The sequence below is a fragment of the Podarcis cretensis genome (assembly GCF_951804945.1).
Source record: "Podarcis cretensis genome assembly, chromosome: 8".
Classification (NCBI taxonomy): domain Eukaryota; kingdom Metazoa; phylum Chordata; class Lepidosauria; order Squamata; family Lacertidae; genus Podarcis; species Podarcis cretensis.
Window position 1 is genome coordinate 940,166 of NC_137177.1, and position 22,692 is coordinate 962,857.

The window sequence follows — 22,692 nt, forward strand, 5'->3', positions numbered from 1 at the left end:
GGACACGGGTTCCCCCTTCCCACGCACACGCGCCCAGTCCCGGCTTCTGGGTCCGGCTTCTTCCCAGAGACCTGCTTCTCCCCCGCAGCCCCCCCAGCCAGAGAGAGGGGCTCCTCCTCCTCCGGGACACGGGTTCCCCCTTCCCACGCACACGCGCCCAGTCCCGGCTTCTGGGTCCGGCTTCTTCCCAGAGACCTGCTTCTCCCCCGCAGCCCCCCCAGCCAGAGAGAGGGGCTCCTCCTCCTCCGGGACACGGGTTCCCCCTTCCCACGCACACGCGCCCAGTCCCGGCTTCTGGCTCCGGCTTCTTCCCAGAGACCTGCTTCTCCCCCGCAGCCCCCCCAGGCAGAGAGAGGGGCTCCTCCTCCTCCGGGACACGGGTTCCCCCTTCCCACGCACACGCGCCCCCCCCCCGCCGGCCCCTTCCCCTCCGAGGGAGCAGCTCTGCGCCTGCGCGAGGCCCCTGACGGCTCCGCGGGAGAGAGAAGGGTTAAGGGGCGCCGAGCTGGCTTCCTAGAGAGGACAGGGAAGGCAGGCGGGCCGCTCCTCCCCCTCCTCCTCTCCTCCCCTCTGACGTCCCTTCCGGCCTGCGGACTCTGGTGGGTCTCCTCTCGGGGGAAGCCTGCGGAACTCCCTGCCCCGGGACGCGGAGGTGAAATCCTGGCGCTTCTCCGCTCCTTGGCTTTCCTCTTCCTCCTCGGCCTGGGAGGGGGCGGAAGAGGGAGGGAGGGAGGAGCCCCTGGCAGGCCGGGGGGCACCGAAATGAATTGCTTTTAGGCTCTTGGGGGGCAGCTGGGCGGTGTCTCCGAGGGTCTCTCGGCATCCTTCCCAAACTCTCTGGAGTCTGGCTGGGCAGAGGGGGGGGGCTCTCTGTCTTTTATTGCCCCTTATTTCCCTTTCTTCCCCTAGATGTTGCTCATGTTTGAAAGGAGATAGACGAAAGGGGGCATCCAATACTCCATATCCTTTTATCAAAGGTAAAATCAAGTAATCTAAATAAGCGCACAAACAGAAAGGAGATTTGCTTCCTACTTCTCTTTCCTTGGCATCTTGCAATAACCTTCATTTTAACTTGGCATTTTCCCTGCCATAAAAAAATGAGGTCAATATCTTTGCATCTCCCATCTTGACACATATGCTTTAATTTCAGCACATAATTATTTGGAAACAACATAAATTGGTATTTGTCACGGTAACTCACAAATATTTTGTTTTCAGTTTGAAACCTTGTTTCCTCCACCAAAACCTTCTGGTCTTCTCCTATCGTATTCTTTCATAACCTTTTCCTTTTCTGGTGATTAACTTTAAAGCCTGCTAATATGTGTGTGTGTGTGTGTGTGTGTGTGTGTGTTGTTTCCTCTTGTTTGTTGAATAACTTTTTATTGGGTTTTATAAAGAAGGGCCTTGCCACCTTCCCCTCGGATCCAGAGCAGGAAGTCCCCAAGGGACGGTGCCTGGAGCTAGACATGGGCCCTGCTGCTCACCAAGCCACCCAAGCAGATATGGCTGGGTTGGGGTGAAGCTCTAGACTATGAAGTGGGGTTGGGAGGGACCCCCACTGTTGCCCTGGCTCCAGATTACACTTCATACAAATGACTCACTTGTCATTCACAGTTATGACTTCTTCCTCCTCCTTCTCTCCCTAAACTTGCTGAGGGAACATTCTTCTTCTCTTGGCTGTGCTTTGATATTATAATAGAATAGTGTGTTTGATTCATAGGATTTGCTGCACCTCGCATTAGGACACACAGAACTTGGCAGAGGACCAAGGGGCTCCTTCCGATCTCTTGGAGACTTCCGGATGGATGAGCAAGACTCAGCTGGCCCTGAAGCAGGAAGAGGTCATGCCATGGAAACGGGGAGCAGTGGGGGACTCTGGGAAAACTCCATGCAGAAGATCCTGGGTGAGGAGGACACCCCTTGCTCAGAGGTGCAGAGCCAGCAGCTCAGGCAGTTCTGCTTCCAGGAGGCCAAAGGACCCCGAGAGGTTTGCAGCCAATTCTGCCACCTTGACCATCAGTGGCTGAAGCCAGAAAGGCACACGAAAGCTCAGATGTTGGACCTGGTGATCTTGGAGCAGTTCCTGGCTGTCCTTCCTCTGGAGATGGAGAGATGGGTGAGGGAATGCGGAGCGGAGACCAGTTCCCAGGCGGTGGCCCTGGCCGAAGGTTTCCTCCTGAGTCAGGCAGAGGAGAGGAAGCAGGCAGAGCAGCAGGTGAGAGGGACTTTCCTCTGGATACTCCCAAGGGGCTCCAAAGAGGAGGGAGAGTATTCCCAAATCATTTCCTAATGGCCCATCCTTTTTTGGAAAGCTTCTTCTTCTTCTTCTTCTTCTTCTTCTTATTATTATTATTATTATTATTATATTATTAATTTATTTATTTATCACACTCATGTGGCTGGGTGCCTTCCAGCACATATAAAAGCATAAGAAGACATCAGATGTCTTCTAAAAGTTATGCATTTTCTTATCTCCCTATCGCCTGATGGGAGGGCATTCCCCAGGGTGGGTGCCACTGTGGAGAAGGTCTTCTGCCTGGTTCCCTGTAAATTCGCTTATCACAGTGAGGGAATCAGCAGAAGAACCTCGGAACTGGACCTCAGTTCATGGAGACGCTCCTTTGGGTATAGTGGGCCTTTGAGGCCGTTTAGGGCTTTGAATTGTGCTGGGAAACGTTCTGGGAGCCAGTGAAGATCCTTGAGGACCAATGTTTCATGGTCCTGGCAGCCAACCCCAGACACCAGTCTAGCAGAAGCAGGAAACGGCTTTCACCTCTGTCCCCCGAAAGCGCTTGCCTCTGCCATTCCTTTTCTAACCCTTCTCCCCATTCTCTGTTTTGAATCCTTGTTGCTCTTTCAGAGGAAGGATCTTTGGGCAGAAATGGGTCTTGATTCTTCTGAGGCAGAGAAGACTCCGTTGGACGCCAGAGTGAGGCCTCTGGGTAAGGAGGAAGGAGTGTTTTCTCCCCCGTTTTGTCACATTCTCTTGGTTTTGAAACTAATCTGTGAGTCCTTTGTATCTTTTGGGGTAAGACACCTGGAGCTCGGGGGGGGGGGAGAGATGTATTTTTGCACAACTATTATATGAAATGGGTACAAATGTACAAATGTACTCAGCAGGGGAGACGTTTATGATAGTAATTTGATTAGTTTACAATTACAGTTCATTAATGGCCTCATTGTAACAATGTGAAATTACAATACAATTAGTAATACCAATCTTTTTAAGATATCAAATTATATAATATAGGTGCCCCCCCCATGCTAAAACTGATGGTTTGATGATTTTCTTGATTTCTGCATTCCGAAATCTTATTATTTTCAATTACCCTCTGTAATGGTTCTAGGGGTTGCTCGTGCGTAAGTTGTCGCCACATCTGGCTTGTGTGACCCCTTTCTGTCCGGACAGCCACCCATCCGTGGCTGTCTCAATCGCTGGCAGAACCCGTCAGTGGGCGTTTCTTGAACTTCTTCCAGCAAAGAAGTTCTTTGACGCCTAGTCTCCTCCTACTCTCCCTGCGCAGAAGTCTTCTGCGCAGGGAGGATGTGGGCAGCAGAGGACCCGTGCTCTCCCCGCTGGCCCCCTCGCCGATTCCCCCTTCTGCCCCCCTTCTCCACTGGTGCTATGCTGATTTCCTTCCCCAGAAGATGGGCTGCTTCTCTCACTCCCGGGACGCTCTCTGGAATCCCTCTGGAGCCCTCCCTCTGGCTCCGATGGCAGTTCCCTGACACCCTCCTGTCAAGATAAGAATCCTTTATACAAATAATATATAAAACTACAAGTGAGGCACTCCAGCGATATCCTTACTATTCCCATGTGTGGCAATCTTTCTGTTCGTGATGTTTTCCCCCGTCCTTGTAAAATATTTTATCTTTTCCTGGTTGTTGCTGTTCTCCATCATTCCTTGGGCGGAGCTAATATCCCATTGTGGTTTCAGAAATTCTCCATCGCTCTCTCCTGTGCTTCGTTGTTTGGCAACTTCAACAGCAGCTGCAAAAATCACACTGTCCCAATAAATAATCAGTTTTCGCCATTTTTATTCTCTGCCTGGGAGAGGGATCGGTCAAACTGCAAATGACTCAGTAATGAACCTTATCAGCACCTACACAACTTTCAGATTCCTTACATCCCTCTGTCTGGCCTAAGATAAATGTGCATTTATCCAATTAGATTAAATTCCAAGTCCTTTTAGCATTAATCAGTTCAGTCTGTATATAATAAAGGATGGGGAAGAGTCAGCTGTAATTTTCCATCGTAAACATTTTGCAAAATAGAGATTCCCTCCCTTTTTCCTTTTTGTTTTTACACACACAGTTCCATTTGATGTTGTATTCCATATCTGTAATCCAGTTTCATCCCTGGTCACCTGTACATATATATTTTGAACTAGCAGGCTGCCAATTCATTAGTGTAGAGAATAAAGCTTTATATAAAGAATCCGTAGGCTCCCCTCCCCCACACCGTCTTTTGCACCAAATGAGGTCTTCTCTCAAATTCAAACCTTAAAGACCTTGCAGCTGGTTCAGTTCCGCAGTTTATGATCTCATCTCTTCCAGCAACGCCTGTACATTAGTCCAAATTGAGCTCTGATTGACAGGAGAACCTCTGCTTCTTAATGGCGGTGAAGGAGGGTTTTCGGCAGGCGAAGGGCTTTTGCACTCAGCGCCTTCCTGCCTCTCGCAATCCATGCCGGAGCTGGAACCTGGTACCGAGACGAACTGGGAGTGAAGCCCGTTCCCCCCTGTCCCTGGGGAAAACTTGCAAGGAGAATTACCCTCGGTCACCCTTGTTTTTCCTTCTCCAACGATCTCCCGCTGCCTCCATTAAGGCAGAGCGGAACCGGAAGCTAGCAGGGGAGACTTGGACGAAGCCCCACCTGTACTTAGAGATGCACTGTTTCACCTCTGAGAGAAGCAGGCGCTCACGGATTCCACTTACCTTGGTCTCTCCCAGGTGACGGAATGATGCCACCAAGACCTGCTCCTTCATCTTTTCATGGTGGTGGAGGGGAGGCAGCAGCTGTGGACCCAGATCAGGTAGGGGGAAGGAGCCTTGTGGGGAAGGACTGCTTGGATGCAGAGGAATGGTGGGAGGAGCCAGAGAAGAGGGAGCCGACTGGGAGGAGGAGGAGGAGGAGGAGGTGTCTGAAGCTGGAGAGGGAAGAGGGCTGAGGGAGCAGAGGGAGTCTGGGGCAGAGAGCAGCCCAGACTCCGAGGCAGAAGCTGCAGCAGGAGAGAGGGATGAGGAAGGCAGAGAGGGGTCTGGCCGCTGTAGAAAACAACAGAGCCAAGGGAATGTTCTCTAAGAGGACAGCCTTTTCCCTTTTCTGTTAGGGTCCAGTGTGCTTTGAAGATGTGGCTGTCCATTTCACAGACGGGGAGTGGGCGTTGCTGGATCCTGACCAGAGAGCTCTGCATCAGGAGGTCATGGAGGAGAATCGTGGGATCTTGGACTCTCTCGGTAAGGCTCCCTATTGGATCATCCTATCTGTTTCATAATGCAAGACATCTCTCTATGTGACGAACCTCTGATATTCTGATGGGGCTCAACAGCGCCACCCGCAGCACCTGGGATGTTAACACTCCCACAGCAAACCTTGGAGGGATGGCTATTGATTGTTTTCCCTGTGAATATTCTTCCTCCAGTTCTGTCGTTTAAAACCACGATCAGGCTGTCTGAACTGCCCAGGCCTTCTTAAATGTAGGATTCAGAGTGATTTGAGGTGTTGAAGTAGCTTCAGTCAAGTTTCCTGCTTTTGTTCTTGCTTCTGTCTCTCTCTGTTTGACCAAAGAGTTGCTTGACATTGGAGATGGCACAGATTCCACAACTGAACCAAACAAACTCCATCCCAAAACAGAGCCAGGCTTTTTGAATCTCAGGCAGTGAACCCTGTAGTAACAATAATGATAATTTTATTATTTTTACCCTGCCCATCTGACTGGGTGGCCCCAGCCACTCTGGGCAACTTCCAACAAATAGACCAAAAAAAATTAAAACATCAAACATTAAAAACTTCCCAATACAGAGGTGCCTTCAGAAGTCCTCTAAAAGTTGCATCGTTATTTCCCTGACATGTGTTGGGAGGGCGTTCCACAGGGTGGGTTCCCCTATCGAAAAGACCCCTGCCTCGTCCCCTGTAACCTTTCACCAAAACGTAACATTTAAGTACGGAAACTTTAATAATAATAATAATAATAATGCTGATATGACAAGTTTCTGCTGCATTCTGTGATGTCAAGAATTTATGAAAATTGTTTTAAGGTGATGCACATCATCATTAAATTTTTAGCCACTAAAGAAATTGGCCACGTTTTAGATAATAATGAAAGCACATTTTATTTATGAAGATAGTACAGATGCATATTTAAATCTGAACAAAATGACGTTACCAGGTTAAGATGTACTTTTAGAAACTTGAGAGAGAAAACATCTAGTATTCATCTTGATTTTATATGAAACTATACATAACAAAAGGAATATTATAACATCTACATCCCTTCAGTTCTTTCTCTGTCACAAGCATTAATTAGCATTGTTTCATAATTTGGGGCTGCACTTCTTCCCGAGACTCTAATCTGTTTGCCTCTTAGTTTCAGGTGGTGATGAATTGGAAATGAAGAATAAGGGAGACTACAAAGAAATCCATACAGGGGAGGAGCCATATCAGGATTCAGACTGTGGAGAGGGCTTCAGTCAGAGCTTCCATTCCACTTCCCATCAAAGAAATCCCCTTGAGAAGAAACCCTATCAGTGCTTGGAATGTGGAAAAAGCTTCACTTGGAAACAGAGTTTCGCTACCCATCAAAGAATTCATACAAAAGAGAAACCCTATCACTGCTTGGAGTGTGGGAAGAGCTTCAGTCAAAGCCACAATCTAACTTCCCATCGTAGAATTCATACAGGGGAGAAACCATATCACTGCTTGGAATGTGGAAAGAGCTTCAGTCAGAGGGCCAAGCTCACTTCCCATCGTAGAATTCATACAGGGGAGAAACCATATCACTGCGTGGAATGTGGAAAGAGCTTCACCTGGAAAAAGTGTTTCACTTCCCATCAAAGGATTCATACAGGGGAAAACCCCTATCAGTGCCTGGAATGTGGAAAGAGCTTCACCAGGAAAGAAAGTCTCACTGTCCATCAAAGAATTCATACAGGGGAGAAACCCTATCAGTGCTTGGAATGTGGAAAGAGCTTCACCTGGAAAATAAGTTTCACTTCCCATCAAAGAATTCATACAGGAGAAAACCCCTTTCAGTGCCTGGAATGTGGAAAGAGATTCATTAACAGCTCCACTCTCACTTCCCATCAAAGAATTCATACAGGGGAGAAACCCTTTAAGTGCTTGGAATGTGGAAAGAGCTTCACCTGGAAAATAAGTTTGACTTCCCATCAAAGAATTCATACAGGGGAAAACCCCTATCGGTGCCTGGAATGTGGAAAGAGCTTTATTAACAGCGCCACACTCACTTACCATCAAAGAATTCATACAGGGGAAAACCCCTATTGGTGCTTGGAATGTGGAAAGAGCTTCAATCAGAGTGCCCATCTCGCTTCTCATCGTAGACTTCATACAGGGGAGAAACCATATCAGTGTGCGGAATGTGGAAAGAGCTTCATTAGAAAGCACAGTTTCACTTCCCATCAAAGAATTCATACAGGGGAGAAACCATATCAGTGCATGGAATGTGGAAAGAGCTTCAGTCAGAGGGCCAAGCTCACTTCCCATCAAAGGATTCATACAGGGGAGAAACCATATCAGTGTGCGGAATGTGGAAAGAGCTTCAAACAGAGTGCCCATCTCACTTCTCATTGTAGACTTCATACAGGGGAGAAACCCTATCAGTGTGCGGAATGTGGAAAGAACATCATTCCAAAGCACAGTTTCACTTCTCATCGTAGACTTCATACAGGGAAGAAAGCCTATCAGTGCATGGAGTGTGGAAAGAGCTTCATTAGAAAGAACAGTTTCATTTCCCATCAAAGAATTCATACAGGGGAGAAACCCTATCAGTGCTTGGAATGTGGAAAGAGCTTCAATCAGAGGGCCCATCTCACTTCTCATTGTAGACTTCATACAGGGGAGAAACCATATCAGTGTGTGGAATGTGGAAAGAGCTTCACCAGAAAAGAAAGTCTCATTGCCCATCAAAGAATACATACAGGGGAGAAACCATATCAGTGCTTGGAATGTCGAAAGAGCTTCACCAGGAAAGAAAGTCTCATTGCCCATCAAAGAAATTTTACAGGGGAGAAGCCATTTCAGTGCCAAGTGTGTGATCGGAGGGATTTATGAAAGTCTGGTCTCATTTTTAAAGTTCTCTTAAAAAATACAGTTGGAGCTCTTAAAAGGACTTAGAGCTGGCTGAAAAAGCTAAAATCAAGACAGGCTTGGACAAGTTCGTTTCTCTTTGAAGGAACAGGAGAATGTTAGCCGCTTTGAGACTCCTTACAGGGAGTGAGAGGCGGGATATCAAATCCAAACTACTCCTCCTCCTCCTCCTCCTCCTCCTCCTCCTCCTCTTCTTCTTCTTCTTCTTCTTCTTCTTCTTCTTCTTCTTCCCCTTCCCCTTCCTCTTCCTCTTTGCTCAGAGAGTCAGAAACAACTCTCAAGGGACCCTGGAGCCAAACACTTGCAGAGTTTTCCTCTAGCTTCTGAAGCAAAGGGTGGGAAGGATTACATTCTTGTTGCTCTTGAGATGTACAGAAATCTGTTCCCCACGGAGGGAGAAGCTCGTCAGGCCCCCAAGGTCCCCGGATGGAGGAGCTCTGCGCCTGCACCACGCCCGGGGTGTTGGAAAAACGCCTGGGAAGACCGCCACCTTCCCAAGACACTGAGACATCTCTCCGGTGATCACCCTCTGGCTGTAAATCTTCCTCAGTCCAGAGAGACTGGTAATAAGCAACCCCTCCCTCCTGAGAGGAGCACACTCGTCTTCTGGCATCTCATTGCAGAAGAAGGAGACAATCAGTAGCTATAAACTACTTTATTCATTGTCTATACACAGAGAATCCACCAGCATGTCTGCTCTCTCTGAGCAGCAGAACAGAAGAGCGCACTTCACACAGAAGCGAAAGTAACTTTTCACAGTACTGAGACTGTGCTGAGACTTCCTGTCTCACGCTCTCAGACACTCACATGATGTAAACAACCATTGAGCTGCTCTCTGAGCAGCTGGTGAGATAAAAATCCGCAGGGAGAGAGGGACCAGCAAAAGGGTTAAGGGGCGCCGAGCTGGCTTCCTAGAGAGGAATAAAGGGAGGAGGCTCCCCAGAGCACAAGCTCCGCCCCCATCCAGGCTTTTGTCTCTCTGCTCTGCAAGTGATGCCTGGGGGCGCCTTCTGGGATCCGGTGAGTCGCCTTGGGGAGATGGGGGGTCCCAGGGCTGCAGGGGAGGGTCCCCCCAAGAAGACCCCTCTGGGGCCCTGGCTCCTGAGAGAGAGAGAGAGAGAGAGAGAGAGAGGAGCAGGGCGAGCGCCGCTTTGCAAGGGCTCAGAAGAACAGCCATGAGGGCCAGGGAGTCATGATGAGGGACCCCCAAAGTCTTCTGCCCAGCCTGGGGCTTGAACCCAGGGGCCTGAGATCAAAGAGACTCATGCTCTACCCACTGAGCTCTCCTGCCTTGTTCGGGTTCATTTCTGGATGTCCACGATGCACGTGGCTCCTCCTGGAACAGCCTCAGAGAGAGAATGTGAGCTTGGTTTGCTCCACCTTGCAAGGGTTAAAAAGAACTGGGCTGCAGGGGGGCAGAAACAGGTCCTCCCGGCAAGAGGGGAGGGGCCTTTGGTCTCCTGCAGGAGCTGCCTCAGTTTCCCTTCTGGCATCTGGTGAGTTTCCTCTCTTTTCTGCCCTAGGGTGCATTGGGGAGAAGTGGGGCGGGGGTGTCCCAGGGCTGCAGGGGACGGATCTGTGGGGACTCTGCTCAGCTCCTGCAAGGGGATCCCCAAGCCAGGGCTAAGAGGTTCTGCCCCCCTTCTCTCTGCAAAGCCAGGGAGGCTGCAAGTAACATGAGGTCTGCAAGTCTTCCTTCGCATTCAAGAGACCGCTTGCTGCAGTCACAGAAAATTGCTGATGTGTAAACCAAACTAAACCTGATGGATGCTAACCCTGTAGACACACCGATGACAACAGGTTATCAGGTAGATGATACTGAAGAAGCATTTTCTGACACTACACTGTACAGAAGTGTGCTAGGCAAACTAAACCTCATTGCTAGATGTTCAAGAGCTGACACTGCAGTAAACACGAATTTGCTAAGCAGACACATCAACAATCCTACTATTAAGGACTGGAAAGCTCTGAAACGCATAGCACGCTCTTTGAATGGCACTATGCACTACAGACTGAGATTTAACAATCAAAAGTCAGGCGGTCTTGAGATATTTGCTGAAGCAAAACAGCAATCTGGCTGGCAATCGCTTCCCAACTTGAACCCAAAGAATGTAGAATCGTGAAGGCATACACAGCCTCTGGAAAGGTGATTCCATGCTGTTGCAACTCATGCCTTAGATTCTGCATTTCCATGAGGTGAGCACGTACATCTGCTCCATCAGCAAGTGCCATATCATGCAACTTGGCATAAAAGAACAAAAAAGCGCCCGCCTCTGTTCTTAAATGTGACTGTTGGAGACTGTCCCACATCTCTCTGGCTGAGGCCTTGTCACACAAAAGACGCAACTCTTCAGGGGACACAAGAAGCATCAGAATTCCCCTTGCTTTGGAATCCTTAGCCTCCCATTCTCTGGTTATTGGAGCTGGGGGGGGGGGCGTCTGATATCACATGAAACAGACCCTCTTTTCTTAGCAAAGCTGCTGCATACTGCACCCAGTCCTGATAATTCCCTTTTGAGAGCTTTGGAATTCCCATCGCAAATTGAAGAGCCTCTGTCACTCTTGCACTGGCCATCTGTATTCCAAAAGCACGAGGCTTTTGCTTTCTGATCTTCTGCTGCAGCCGATCAGAGCTTTTGGCTAAAAGTTCAAAGTCCACCCTTATTGCCATTAATTAGGGACTGGCAGGCTTCCTGGGGCTTGAGTACATACCTCTTATCAATCTTCTTGACACGCAGAGAAGATAACCCGCATTCTGTTCTTCTGCCGTTCTTCTAGGCCCAAAGCCAAAAACTTCGGAACCTGTGCTCGGCCAAGCTGATAAAGCTCATCCTCCTCCGGCCGAGTTCTCCAGAATTGCCTCCGACGTGATTGATGACCTGAGCCTCTGATAAGGCTCCAGGCACGTCCCCCATTCAGCAGAGAACCAAAGCAGCACGCAGAAGTGATGAGATTTATCATAGCTACATCGCTATGCTTCAGTTTTTACTACGCAGTCAGAAAAAAAAATCCTCTCTCTGTGAAAGCAGAGAGCAACTGAACAACAAAGGAACAAGAAACCAGTACGTCACTGTCAGGGACTCAGCGGGAGCGCAGGGAGGAGAAGAGATGGAGAGCGAGGGGGAGCAATCCGAGGGCAGCGTAGGAGAATATGACAGCAGCCCGAGAGATTCCATGAGCCTCTCCAGCGAATCGGAAGATTCACAGAAGGGGGCGCCGATGGGCAGGGCAAGGGGCGACCCAAGGGGGACACCCCAGAAGCAAGGGGCCAGCGGGGACTCCCAGAGCAGCAGTTGGAAATCAGGACCAGCTTCCCCACCAGAGCGCAGTGGGGGGGAGGAGTCCCAGGTGTCAGAGCCCACATATGCACCACCAGTGAGAGAAGATGAGTCAGGGTTGACCACGCCTCCATCGGAGAGCGAGTTAACGGTCAAGAGGAAAGTTGCAGGCTGGGCGTGCGCGCCAAGTTCAAAGGTACAGGCGAGCGGCACAGAAGGTAGCCCGGATAGGGAACCAGGTCCTAAAGCCCGCCGGAAGGAGGGGCAAGAATCGTCAGGGTCAGCGTCAGAGGAGCCCAGGAAGGATGAGACCCTAGCGGGCAGGAGGGCCCAGAGGAGAAAGGAACTTAGAAAGAGGTGGAGCAAAGCGAGAGTCTTAAACTGGTGTGGAAGGGGCGGAGACTCAGACGGGACTTCGCCGGTCTAAGGTCGGGACGTAGAGCTGCACGCTGCGGCTTTAAAATGGAAACTGAATCTCAATAAAGACTTTTGTACATAACTACAGCCTAGCGTTGGTCCTCTGTGAGCTGGGACCTGGAGGCAGCTCTGACAGTAAGTCCCGTCTCCAATTTCAAAGAACCTCGCAACGTGAGAGGACGCAGCGAGGGGCGAAGATTGGTGCTTCGCGAGCTCACAAAAGCAGCACAAGATGACTACAGAAGAACGACTGGCAGCTTTGCAAGATGCCGTGGTACAACTTAACGCAGAAATACGAGCGGCAAGGAGGAGAGAAGAGGAATCAGATGCTGTCTGCAAGGATCTGCAAAACAGGTTGGAAATGTTGACTAAACAGGGGCCACCGGCAGCCAAATCAGAAGGGATCGGGCTCGGGAAGAGAGGGGGGAGCCTGGTGTCGCATTTCGATGGGAGTCTGCAGCAATATCCTAACTTCAGAGCAGACGTAGTTTTTGCGCTAAAGTTGCTGGAGAAGGACTTTAGAGATGAGCAGGAGAAAGTAGGCTTCATACTAACGCATCTCCATGGAGAAGCTAAAGCGTGGTTGCGCAATCTGTGGAGAGATAATGATCCAGCCCTCCAAAACGCAAAAGCCTTCATTAAGGCGATGGACGATTGTTTTTTATCGGAGATAGATGTGGATGTCGCTAGAAAAGAGATTCACGGTTTGAAACAAGGCAGAGCCACTGTAAGGCAATATCATTCCCGCTTTTTTGCATTGGTCAACGCGCTGGGATGGGAAAAAGACTCAGCGTCCGTCAGGGACCTGTTCTGGGAGGGGCTCAACGGGGCTGTGAAAGACGAAATCGCAAGGGGGGAGAGGCCACGGAGCACTCAAGAAGTGATCCAGAAGGCGCTGATGATTGGTGTGCGGCTAGAAGAACGTCCCTGGAGCAAAGATGAAGGGCGTTGGGGACGCACGCCAGCAAGGGCACCTCCTTTCTTCCCCAGAGACTCAGCGCGCGCTCAATCCACGCCTCCACTGGGAGGGGGAGAGGAGCCGATGGAGATAGGTGGTGCCAGGGCTCAGTCAGCAACCAGAGCCCTCACACCAGGAGCAGCCAAGGTGAAGCCTCCTAGAGGGAACAGGAAGTGTTACATCTGCGAAAGTGCTCAGCATATGGCAAAAGAGTGCCCCCAGAGGCTCCGCAAGCACAATGCAGCCTCAGCAAAAGTAACAGAAGCAGCTCAGCAGAGGGAACCGCAGCAGGGAAACGACAAAGTCTGGCTGGAAGCAGAGCTGCTGGGGCCCAGCCAGACGAATCAGTGAAGCAGTCCCCAGGAATCTTACAGCCCACAGACCCCCTCCCGCCCAAACCAGTGGTGCAGCTCACCGCAACACTCCAGCTTCCCAATGGGCTCACCATGGAAGTCCCTATTACCATTGACTCTGGTAGCAATGCAGACTTTATAGGAGTGGATTTCATCAAGCAACATAGCATAGCGCTCCTGCCTGCCGCGATGCCCCTGAAAGTAGTGACAGTCGATGGAAGAGAATTGCTGGGGGGACAGGTGGTACAGCAAACGCCGCCAATGGTGATGCGCATTGGAAATCACCGCGAAGTCATCAGCTTCACCGTCACCCAACTGTCAGACACGCCCATAGTGTTGGGCATGAGCTGGTTGGACAGGCACAGCCCGGCATTGGCATGGTACCAGCGTAAATTGACCTTCTGCTCCTCCTACTGCGCAGAACATTGCATCATGACTAACCAGGAGGACGAGGGGCAAGAGGATGACCCACAGTTACAACTGGGCATGCTGCAAGCGGTACCCGACAAGTACAAGGCGTTTTTGGAGGTCTTCTGCGAGAAGGAAGCAGACAAGCTGCCTCCCCACAGACCCTACGACTGCAAGATTGACCTCCTGCCGGGGGCAACGCTGCCGACCGGAAAACTGTACTCCATGTCTGAAGACGAACTGCAAGAGCTCAGGGAGTTCATAGATCACAATTTGAAGCGGGGATTCATCCGAGAATCCAAAGCAGTGGGGGGCAGTCCTGTGTTCTTTGTGAAGAAAAAAGACACGCCCCAAAAGAGGCTGGTAGTTGATTTCAGAATTTTAAACTCGAAAACCAAGCCCACGGCTTTCCCGATGCCCAAGATCAACGACTTGCTCACGACGGTGAGGAAGGGACGCATCTTCACCAAGTTGGATCTACGAGGGGCGTACAATCTTATACGCATGCGGGAGGGCGACGAGTGGAAGACGGCCATGTTCACGCCCTTGGGCACCTATGAGTATAGGGTTATGCCCTTTGGTTTACAAAATGGCTCCCACTGCTTTCAAGCCTTCATGCATCACGTGTTAGCAGGGCTCCTCTACAAGAAGTGCGTCTGCTTCCTGGACGACATTCTGATCTTCTCGGAATCGCAGGAGGCTCACGAGAGAGATGTCAAGGAAGTCCTGCAAAGACTACGGGAGCACAGGCTTTACGCCAAACTGGAGAAATGCCAGTTCGACATGACGGAGGTGGATTTCCTGGGCTACAAGCTGTCCGACAAGGGAATCGCCATGGACAGCTCCAAGGTACGATCAGTACTGGACTGGAAGAGCCCGCGCAATCGGAAGGAGGTCCAGAGGTTTGTCGGCTTTGCTAACTTTTATCGCAAGTTCATCAAGGGTTTCGCTATGCAGACGGCGGCCATCACGGACACCCTCAGCTCCAAGAAGAAGAAGTTCATCTGGACGGAGCAGGCAGAGCAGTCTTTTCAGAAACTCAAGCGTGCCTCCGACAGAGCCGTGGGGGCAGTCCTGTTGCAGCGAGACCCGCAAGGGGATTGGAGGCCGTGTGCTTTCTACTCCAGGAAACTCAGCAAGTCGGAGCAGAACTACACCATCTGGGACAGAGAGTTGCTGGCCATTCATGCAGCATTCAAGGCGTGGCGGCACTTCCTCATCGGAGCCAAACACACGGTGCAAGTGCGCACGGACCATAAGAACCTGGAGTACTGGCGCACGGCGCGGTTCCTGAACCAGAGACACATCCGCTGGGCGGAGTTCTTTGCGGATTTCGACTTCAGGATAGAATATATCCCCGGAGACAACAACATCATGGCTGATGCGCTATCCAGGAAGCCGCAGTATCTGGAGGAAGCAGCACCGGTAGCGGCCAAACACATTTTCGCACCCAAGGCGTGGGCATGCGCTTCAGCCACAGTAGACCTGGAAGCGATACGACGCGAGCTGCGAACAGATTCCTTCGCGCGATCCAAGATGGAGGAGGTGCGCAGCGGCACGGCGAAGGACGACGAGTTCCAGATACACGACGGACTGCTCCTCCGCAAGGGGGCCATCTACGTACCGGGAGATGAACTCCGCGCGACAGTACTGCAACAGCTACACGACGCACCCAGCACCGGACATTTCGGCAAGGAAAAGACGGTGGAATTAGTAGCCAGAGACTTTTGGTGGCCCAAGATGCGGGGAGAAGTCGCGGATTACGTCACGAGGTGCGACACATGCCAAAGGGCCAAACCAGTACACAGACCGCCGGCGGGACTGTTAGAACCGCTACAGACCCCGTCCCAACCGTGGGAGAGGGTGGCCTTGGACTTTGTCACTGACCTGCCCAGCTCGAGGGGCAAAACAGCAGTACTTGTGGTAGTTGACATGTTCACCAAGATGGCGCACTTCATTCCTTGCGCGAAGGTGGCCACAGCGGAACAGACAGCCAAGCTGTTCATAGACCACGTGTTCAAGGTGCACGGCCTGCCACGGTCTATCCTGTCCGACCGGGGGCGCCAGTTCATCTCGAGTTTCTGGCGGAAGCTGATGGGGATCCTGAACGTCAAGGTCAACCTAGCGTCGGCAAGACACCCGCAGACCAACGGACAAGCGGAGAGGGTCAACGCCATCATGCAGCAGTACCGGAGATGCTACGCTAACCAGCAGCCCTCGACTTGGGTGGACTACCTGCCCCTGGCCGAGTTTGCCTACAACAACACACAACACGTGTCCACGGGGGTGACACTGTTTTTCGCCAACAACGGGCGACATCCCAGGACCTTCCCGGGCTTAGAGAAAGAGGGGGAGGGGGAGCCGCAGGGAGCAGAGGCATTGGCAGAGGAGTTACAGGAGGTCCATGAACAGCTCCGTAGACAGTTAGACCTAGCAAAACACGCATACAAGGTGCAAGCAGACAAACACAGAAGAGTGGGGGAGGACATACAGGTAGGGGACTGGGTCTGGTTAGCGGCCCAGGCAGTGCCGGCCAGATCCTTAGCTAAGAAGAAGCTAGGACACAAGCAGCTGGGCCCTTACCTAGTCGAGGCACAGATCAACCCAGTGGCTTTCCGTTTGACACTACCGGAGGGTTCCAGAATGCACCCGGTCTTTCATAGATCGGTGCTAACGCCCTACAAGGCACCTCACAGGTTTCAGGAGCCAGGGACGGCTCCCAGTCCGCTTAGTGACGCACCCAGGACAGGGGGGTCGCCGAGGGCGGGGCCACTCAACGAGGTGACGGAGATTTTGGACTCGAGATGGGGGGAAGAGGGGGTCGAATATCTCATCGCAAGGGAAGGTGCCCCGGCCAGCGCCAACAGCTGGGTGCCGTACTATGCGGTGGAGGAGCACTACCTCAAAGATGAGTTCCACGCACTCTTCCCACACAGGCCCATGCCGGAGGATTATTTTGACGAATATCTTTTCACCCCCACACTCTCAGCCAGTACGTTTCAGGGGTTCTCCTCAGCTGAGGAGACGGTTCCAGAGACTACCTCGCCGGAGGGGTCGGTCTCAGACTTGGGTGCGGAACGCTCTTATTGGTGGGACACTCAACCCGAGGAGGAGTGGCGCAGGGGACTGCTCAGAGGGCCCTGGCACGTAGACTACCCAGAGGAAATGGGGGAACAAAGGGGCATGGACGGGTTGGGGGAGGATCCTGGGTTTGAGCACGCCGGCAACGAGATGGAAGCGGAGGAGAGCGACGTCGATGTACCCGTCACGGACTGGCAGCATGCCAGGGGGAAAGACCGGTATCCGGCATGCACCCCCACAGCATTGGAGCACCCGGAACCCACGCCAGAAGAGAGGGAGGGGGAAGGGGGGACTTCGAGGGGGGGATGGATGTCAGGGACTCAGCGGGAGCGCAGGGAGGAGAAGAGATGGAGAGCGAGGGGGAGCAATCCGAGGGCAGCGTAGGAGAATATGACAGCAGCCCGAGAGATTCCATGAGCCTCTCCAGCGAATCGGAAGATTCACAGAAGGGGGCGCCGATGGGCAGGGCAAGGGGCGAGCCAAGGGGGACACCCCAGAAGCAAGGGGCCAGCGGGGACTCCCAGAGCAGCAGTTGGAAATCAGGACCAGCTTCCCCACCAGAGCGCAGTGGGGGGGAGGATTTCCAGGTGTCAGAGCCCACATATGCACCACCAGTGAGAGAAGATGAGTCAGGGTTGACCACGCCTCCATTGGAGAGCGAGTTAACAGTCAAGAGGAAAGTTGCAGGCTGGGCGTGCACGCCAAGTTCAAAGGTACAGGCGAGCGGCACAGAAGGTAGCCCGGATAGGGAACCAGGTCCTAAAGCCCGCCGGAAGGAGGGGGAAGAATCATCAGGGTCAGCGTCAGAGGAGTCCAGAAAGGATGAAACCCTAGCGGGCAGGAGGGCCCAGAGGAGAAAGGAACTTAGGAAGAGGTGGAGCAAAGCGAGAGTCTTAAACTGGTGTGGAAGGGGCGGAGACTCAGACAGGTCTTCACCGGTCTAAGGTCGGGACGTAGAGCTGCACGCTGCGGCTTTAAAATGGAAACTGAATCTCAATAAAGACTTTTGTACATAACTACAGCCTTGCGTTGGTCCTCTGTGAGCTGGGACCTGGAGGCAGCTCTGACAGTCACACTTTGGGGAGGGGTCACTGAGTCAGGAAGAAAAGGGCCTGCAAAGGAACCCTGATGGGACTGAGGAATCAGCCACGTTCCTTAGCCCAGGTGGCAGCCAGATGGAAACATCTGGAGGCAGAAATAAAAACTTGGCCTCTGTGCTAAACAAAGTCCTTCCATCTCGCAGTGCGCAGTTTGTGTTATGTACTGAAGTTCTCACCCTGGGCCAGCAGGGGGATACTGTAGATAGTTTTCACTCAGGTCCACATATGCAAATAAGGGATTGAAAGTGATGTTCAGTGATTAGATAGTTACAGAAAGTGGTTACCGTTGCGTTGTAGTGGAGCTCTATATAAGCAAGCTGGCTGAACCCTTCAGCTCAGTTCTGTTCTGGCCTGTGAATAAACAAGAGCTGTTTGACGAATTACTGTGTTGTCTGATATGTTCACCCACAACTTAACAATTAGACCCATGGAACTCCCTCCCACAGGAGGAAGAGATGGCTTGAGAAGAGAATGAGGCCCATTCAGGGAGGAGCAGAGGGCTAGTGATGGCTCCAGGCCCCCCAATTGGAGGCAGCCATGCTTCTGAAGGGGGAGAGAGTTGCCCTCACAACAAAGACAGAAGTCTGTCTTGAGAACATGGGAATATAGTGCTTGAACTCTGAGTCTGGGCTGTGATTCAGACTCATCCATGCTGGCCCAGGAAACATTTCTCCTGACTGTGTATCAATCTTGTAGTAGAAGAATGCATTTGCTTTACAGGATTCTCTGGCACCTCTCAGTAGGACAGACAAAACTTGGCAGAAGACCTAGGGACTCCTTCCGATCTCCTGGGAACAGAGATGGATGAGCAAGACTCAGCTGGCCCTGAAGCAGGAAGAGGCCTTGCAACCTACCATGGGAGCAGTGGGGGATTCTGGGAAAACAGTGAGAAAGAACCCGGGTCAGGAGGACACCCCTTGCTCAGAGGTGCAGAGCCAGCAGCTCAGGCAGTTCTGCTACCAGGAGGCCAAAGGACCCCGAGAGGTTTTCAGCCAACTCTACCACCTTTGCCATCAATGGCTGAAGCCAGAAAGGCACACGAAAGCTCAGATGCTGGACCTGGTGATCTTGGAGCAGTTCCTGGCTGTCCTTCCTCTGGAGATGGAGAGCTGGGTGAGGGAATGCGGAGCGGAGACCAGTTCCCAGGCGGTGGCCCTGGCCGAAGGTTTCCTCCTGAGTCAGGCAGAGGAGAGGAAGCAGGCAGAGCAGCAGGTGAGAGAGACTTTCCTCTGGATACTCCCAAGGGGCTCCAAAGAGGAGGGAGAGTATTCCCAAATCATTTCCTAATGGCCCATCCTTTTTTTGGAAAGCATCCAATGAATGATATCGGACAGCCCTAAAGCGTTTGTGTCCTAAGCCATTCCATTTCTAATCTACTTTTTTGAATCCTTGTTGCTCTTTCAGGGGAAGGATCCCTTAGCAGAAATGGGTCTGGATTCCTCTGAGGCAGAGAAGACTCCCTTGGACGCCAGAGAGAGGCCTCTGGGTAAGGAGGAAGAAGTTTTTTCTCTGTTTCGTCACATTTTGTGGATTTTGAAACTAATCTGTGAATTCTTTTCATCTTGTTGGAGAATTCACAGGGGACCAAGAGCCCAGAGAAAGGGAGTTGTATTTTTGCACAACTAGTATGTCAAATGGGTACAAACGTCCACATTTAGGTGGCAACTCCTACTTGGTTGAAACCTGTAGTTTTCCTTCGGAGTGAAGCATGTGCTCTTGGCTTCCCACTTACCTTCTTCTCTCGCAGGAGACGGAACGATGCCAACAAGACCTGTTTGTCCACTTTTTCTTGGTGGGGGAGGGGAAGCTGCCCCTGTGGACCCAGAGCAGGTAGGAGGAAGGGGCCATGTGGGGAGAGAGGATGTCATGGACTGGGGGACACAGAGGAATGGTGGAAGGAACCGCCAGGGAAGGAGGGTTGAAGGCTCAAATAGGCTTCTAAGCAGTTCACACCCCATACCAAAGAGTGGCCAGGATTCACCCCATCAGTCCCACAATGGGGCTTTCCCCCTCTCATTCCCCTGCGCACCTTGGAGATGTCTATAGGGCTTCAGGAGAGTCCTCCCTGTTGCGAAATCTTTGCCGCGCTTTAGCAGAAATGCTAAAGTTCCAGGTTCTTCAGTGCAGTATATTTATTGTGAGCTCTCTGTATACAAATATCTCCAGGCTATAATACACGAGCAGTTCATACAATCAAAGAGAGTACCTGGCTGCACCTTAAGGCACAGAGGAAGACTCTCTCTCTCTGACCACACCCCTCTGCACCACCACCTTTCCCTTTTAAACCAAGGACAGCCAATCAACTGACAGCATTCTGACCCTGCACTTGCATAGAAAGTATTGCAGGCCGATTGCATCAGCCAGTTGCATCAGCTAGCAGACTCAAGCCTGCAGACTTACTATCTCCCACAGCATTCTGGGATCCCAGCACTCCCCACCCGGCCAGAACAGCACAGAGGGACAGAAGAAGGGATCCTTCCATGTGGCAAACCGGAATGCTTGTGCACAGGATTAGAAGAATGATTTGAAGAACACCAGTTTCTTAATGCCCTTCATTAAAATACACAATGAATACCGGTAATTCCATTAACACATCAAAATATGCATCCATAAAATGTGCAGGGGAAAAAATCCAATTAATACTGAACACCAATTAAGAGGCAGAAAACAAGAAAGTGTCACAGTTCACCTTTATGTTATCTAAGAGGACAACCCTTTTCTTTTAGGGTCCAGTGTGCTTTGAAGATGTAGCCTTCCATTTCACAGATGTGGAATGGGCATTGCTGGATCCTGACCAGAGAGCCCTCCATAAGGAAGTCGTGGAGGAGAATTGGGGGATTTCGGACTCTCTCAGTAAGGCTTAATATTATGCCTACCCCCCTCCAAGATGGCCCCCTTTTGCTCTTGAAGGGCTGGCCTGTCTGCAGCCCCCACAGCCTCCCATCAGGGCCCCTTCACGGGGGCAGAAGCAGAGGAGGGGCCTCAGGAAAGCAGCCATGGCTCTGGCCAGATGCACAGGAGGAGCTGACTGCTCGCCTCCCCCCTCAGGCTCCATCCATCAGCAGCCCCTCATCCCCTCATAGGGGCAGGGCCGCCAGAGGTGCAAGGTGCTGAGCAGGGGGGAAGATCCTCCAGGGCAGATAAGACCCCCCCCCCCAATATTTTTTTCAGGCTCCTCTAAACTGCCCAGGCCTTCTTAAATGTAGGCTTCAAAGTGATTCAGGAAGTTGAAGCGGCTTCTGTCTTCATCAGGGGAGAAACCCTATCAGTGCTTGAAATGTGGAAAGAGGTTCATTGAGAAGGCCAAGCTCATGATCCATGAAAGAGTTCCCAGTGGGGGGCAATGATTTCAGTGCCAAGAGTGTGGAAAGAGCTTCAGTCACAGGGCCTGTCTTGCTTCCCATAAACAAGCAGGACACACACGCCTGTTTGTTGGCATCAGGCTGCAAGAAGCTCAGGGCAGCACCCGGACAACGTCCTTGCCATGCGTCTTGATCTATCAGAAAAGAACATGGAGAAGTGGCAGGTTGGGGCCCCTAGGAGAATATCCTACACCCAAAGACACCCCATGTGGTTATCGGACAGACTAAGAGCCCTGGAGCTGGAGGAGGGAGACGTGGGCCCATTTGACCCCATGGCGAGGAGCTTTGGAGGGAGGTGGGGAAGATGGGGAGTGAGAGGAGCTGGTTCTGGGTGGAAACATCCACTCTGAGGAAAAGACCACCAGCTAGAGAAAGGAGTCTCTGAGCTTGGTGGGAAGGACAGTGTGTGGTGTCCTGGGAGAGTAAATCAGGCCAGGAAGGAACTGGGAGGCTGAGCCAGGAGAAGGAGGAGGAGCTGGAAAGAGACCGGCTGCTGAGCTCTCATCCCAGTCAGGAGGGGAGAGATCCTTCTAGAAAGAGAAGACTCCCAAACCAGAGATCCCTTGGGTCTTTGGCTTGGAGTCCCTCGGGAGTAGGGTAACTGGCAGAAAGTGCCACCTTGTTAAGAGCCAAAGTCTTAAGTGTGAAACAACTGAGAAAAACTTGAAGGGAAATAACATTGTAAACTGAGGTATCCCAAGTTTTATCCACTCGTGTCATAAACTTCCTTGTTAAATAAAATCGTTAATGTTTATTTGAAGAAATCCTGCCTGCGACTCCCAATTAGTAAGTTTTACCTCACGCCAGTCCCCCACAAGATAATCTGAGGTAGTTGGAGGGCATTTGTGGAAATTGTGTTCTGTGAGGTGGGTGCACTATATTTAAGAGAGAGAACGGGCCCAAGGGTGCCGGGGGGGGGGAAGAGCCCCTGCGTCTTCGCATATTAATTGGGGGCAGAGGTGGGATATGAAGTTAAATCCCACACAGATCCTATTTAGTTTTGAGTGGACTGGCAGACTTAAACATTCATGAGGAAAACTGGGTGCTGCACTTACGCCCACAGATATGTGGAATTTTGAGTGAAATATACTCAGATCTCAGAGAGGATGAAACCTCTGATTCCCTCACATTTAAAGAGAGAGTGAAAGTGCGCTTTGGACTGACTGCAGAACAAAGCCAAAAAGCCTTTGGTGAAATTAAAAGGAAACCAGGAGAGACTTCGGCCCAACTGGGAAGCCGAATTGACAAAGCTCTGGACAGATGGGAGGAAAGTTAGGTGAGCTCAAACAGCTCATCAGTTTAGAGCAATGTTTTCAAGCGGTTCCTGCTCATTTAGGCTGAAAACAGTAACTGAAGTCTCTACCTGGGAGATGAAATCAAAGGAGACTTAGGGGGAGCAGTAATG

The 22,692-nt window shown here is 51.4% G+C and overlaps 2 protein-coding genes across 3 annotated transcripts; both read left to right on the forward strand.

Moving 5' to 3' along the window:
- The first annotated feature begins 602 nt into the window (after positions 1-602).
- LOC307221116 (uncharacterized protein) lies at positions 603-8,492 on the forward strand. The gene is made up of 6 exons (XM_079985385.1): positions 603-652; positions 1,743-2,215; positions 2,861-2,942; positions 4,955-5,037; positions 5,335-5,461; positions 6,598-8,492. Exons 2-6 carry the CDS (start codon positions 1,802-1,804, stop codon positions 8,292-8,294), a joined length of 2,403 nt encoding a protein of 800 aa, XP_079841511.1. The 5' UTR covers positions 603-652; positions 1,743-1,801; the 3' UTR covers positions 8,295-8,492.
- A 56-nt stretch (positions 8,493-8,548) lies between these two features.
- Positions 8,549-22,051, forward strand: LOC307221320 (zinc finger protein 213-like). 2 transcript variants are annotated; one of them, XM_079985763.1, is made up of 6 exons: positions 8,549-8,665; positions 8,698-9,350; positions 18,646-19,137; positions 19,330-19,411; positions 19,673-19,755; positions 20,092-20,547. In XM_079985763.1, the coding sequence occupies exons 3-6, from the start codon at positions 18,730-18,732 to the stop codon at positions 20,230-20,232; spliced, it is 714 nt and encodes a 237-aa protein (XP_079841889.1). In that variant the 5' UTR covers positions 8,549-8,665; positions 8,698-9,350; positions 18,646-18,729; the 3' UTR covers positions 20,233-20,547. The 2 variants fall into 2 exon arrangements, with proteins under 2 accessions (XP_079841889.1, XP_079841890.1); XM_079985764.1 differs by lacking the exon at positions 20,092-20,547 and adding an exon at positions 20,652-22,051 and having other exon boundaries at positions 8,550-8,665.
- The last annotated feature ends 641 nt before the right edge of the window (positions 22,052-22,692 follow it).

Coding starts and splice junctions, on each gene's coding strand:
- LOC307221116 (XM_079985385.1), top strand. CDS start 1,802: ATGGATGAGCAAGACTCAGCTGGCCCTGAAGCAGGAAGAGGTCATGCC. Junction 2,943..4,954: donor CGCCAGAGTGAGGCCTCTGG/GTAAGGAGGAAG, acceptor GGTCTCTCCCAG/GTGACGGAATGATGCCACCA. Junction 5,038..5,334: donor CAGCTGTGGACCCAGATCAG/GTAGGGGGAAGG, acceptor CTTTTCTGTTAG/GGTCCAGTGTGCTTTGAAGA.
- LOC307221320 (XM_079985763.1), top strand. CDS start 18,730: ATGAGCAAGACTCAGCTGGCCCTGAAGCAGGAAGAGGCCTTGCAACCT. Junction 19,412..19,672: donor CGCCAGAGAGAGGCCTCTGG/GTAAGGAGGAAG, acceptor CTTCTCTCGCAG/GAGACGGAACGATGCCAACA. Junction 19,756..20,091: donor CCCCTGTGGACCCAGAGCAG/GTAGGAGGAAGG, acceptor AAATATCTCCAG/GCTATAATACACGAGCAGTT.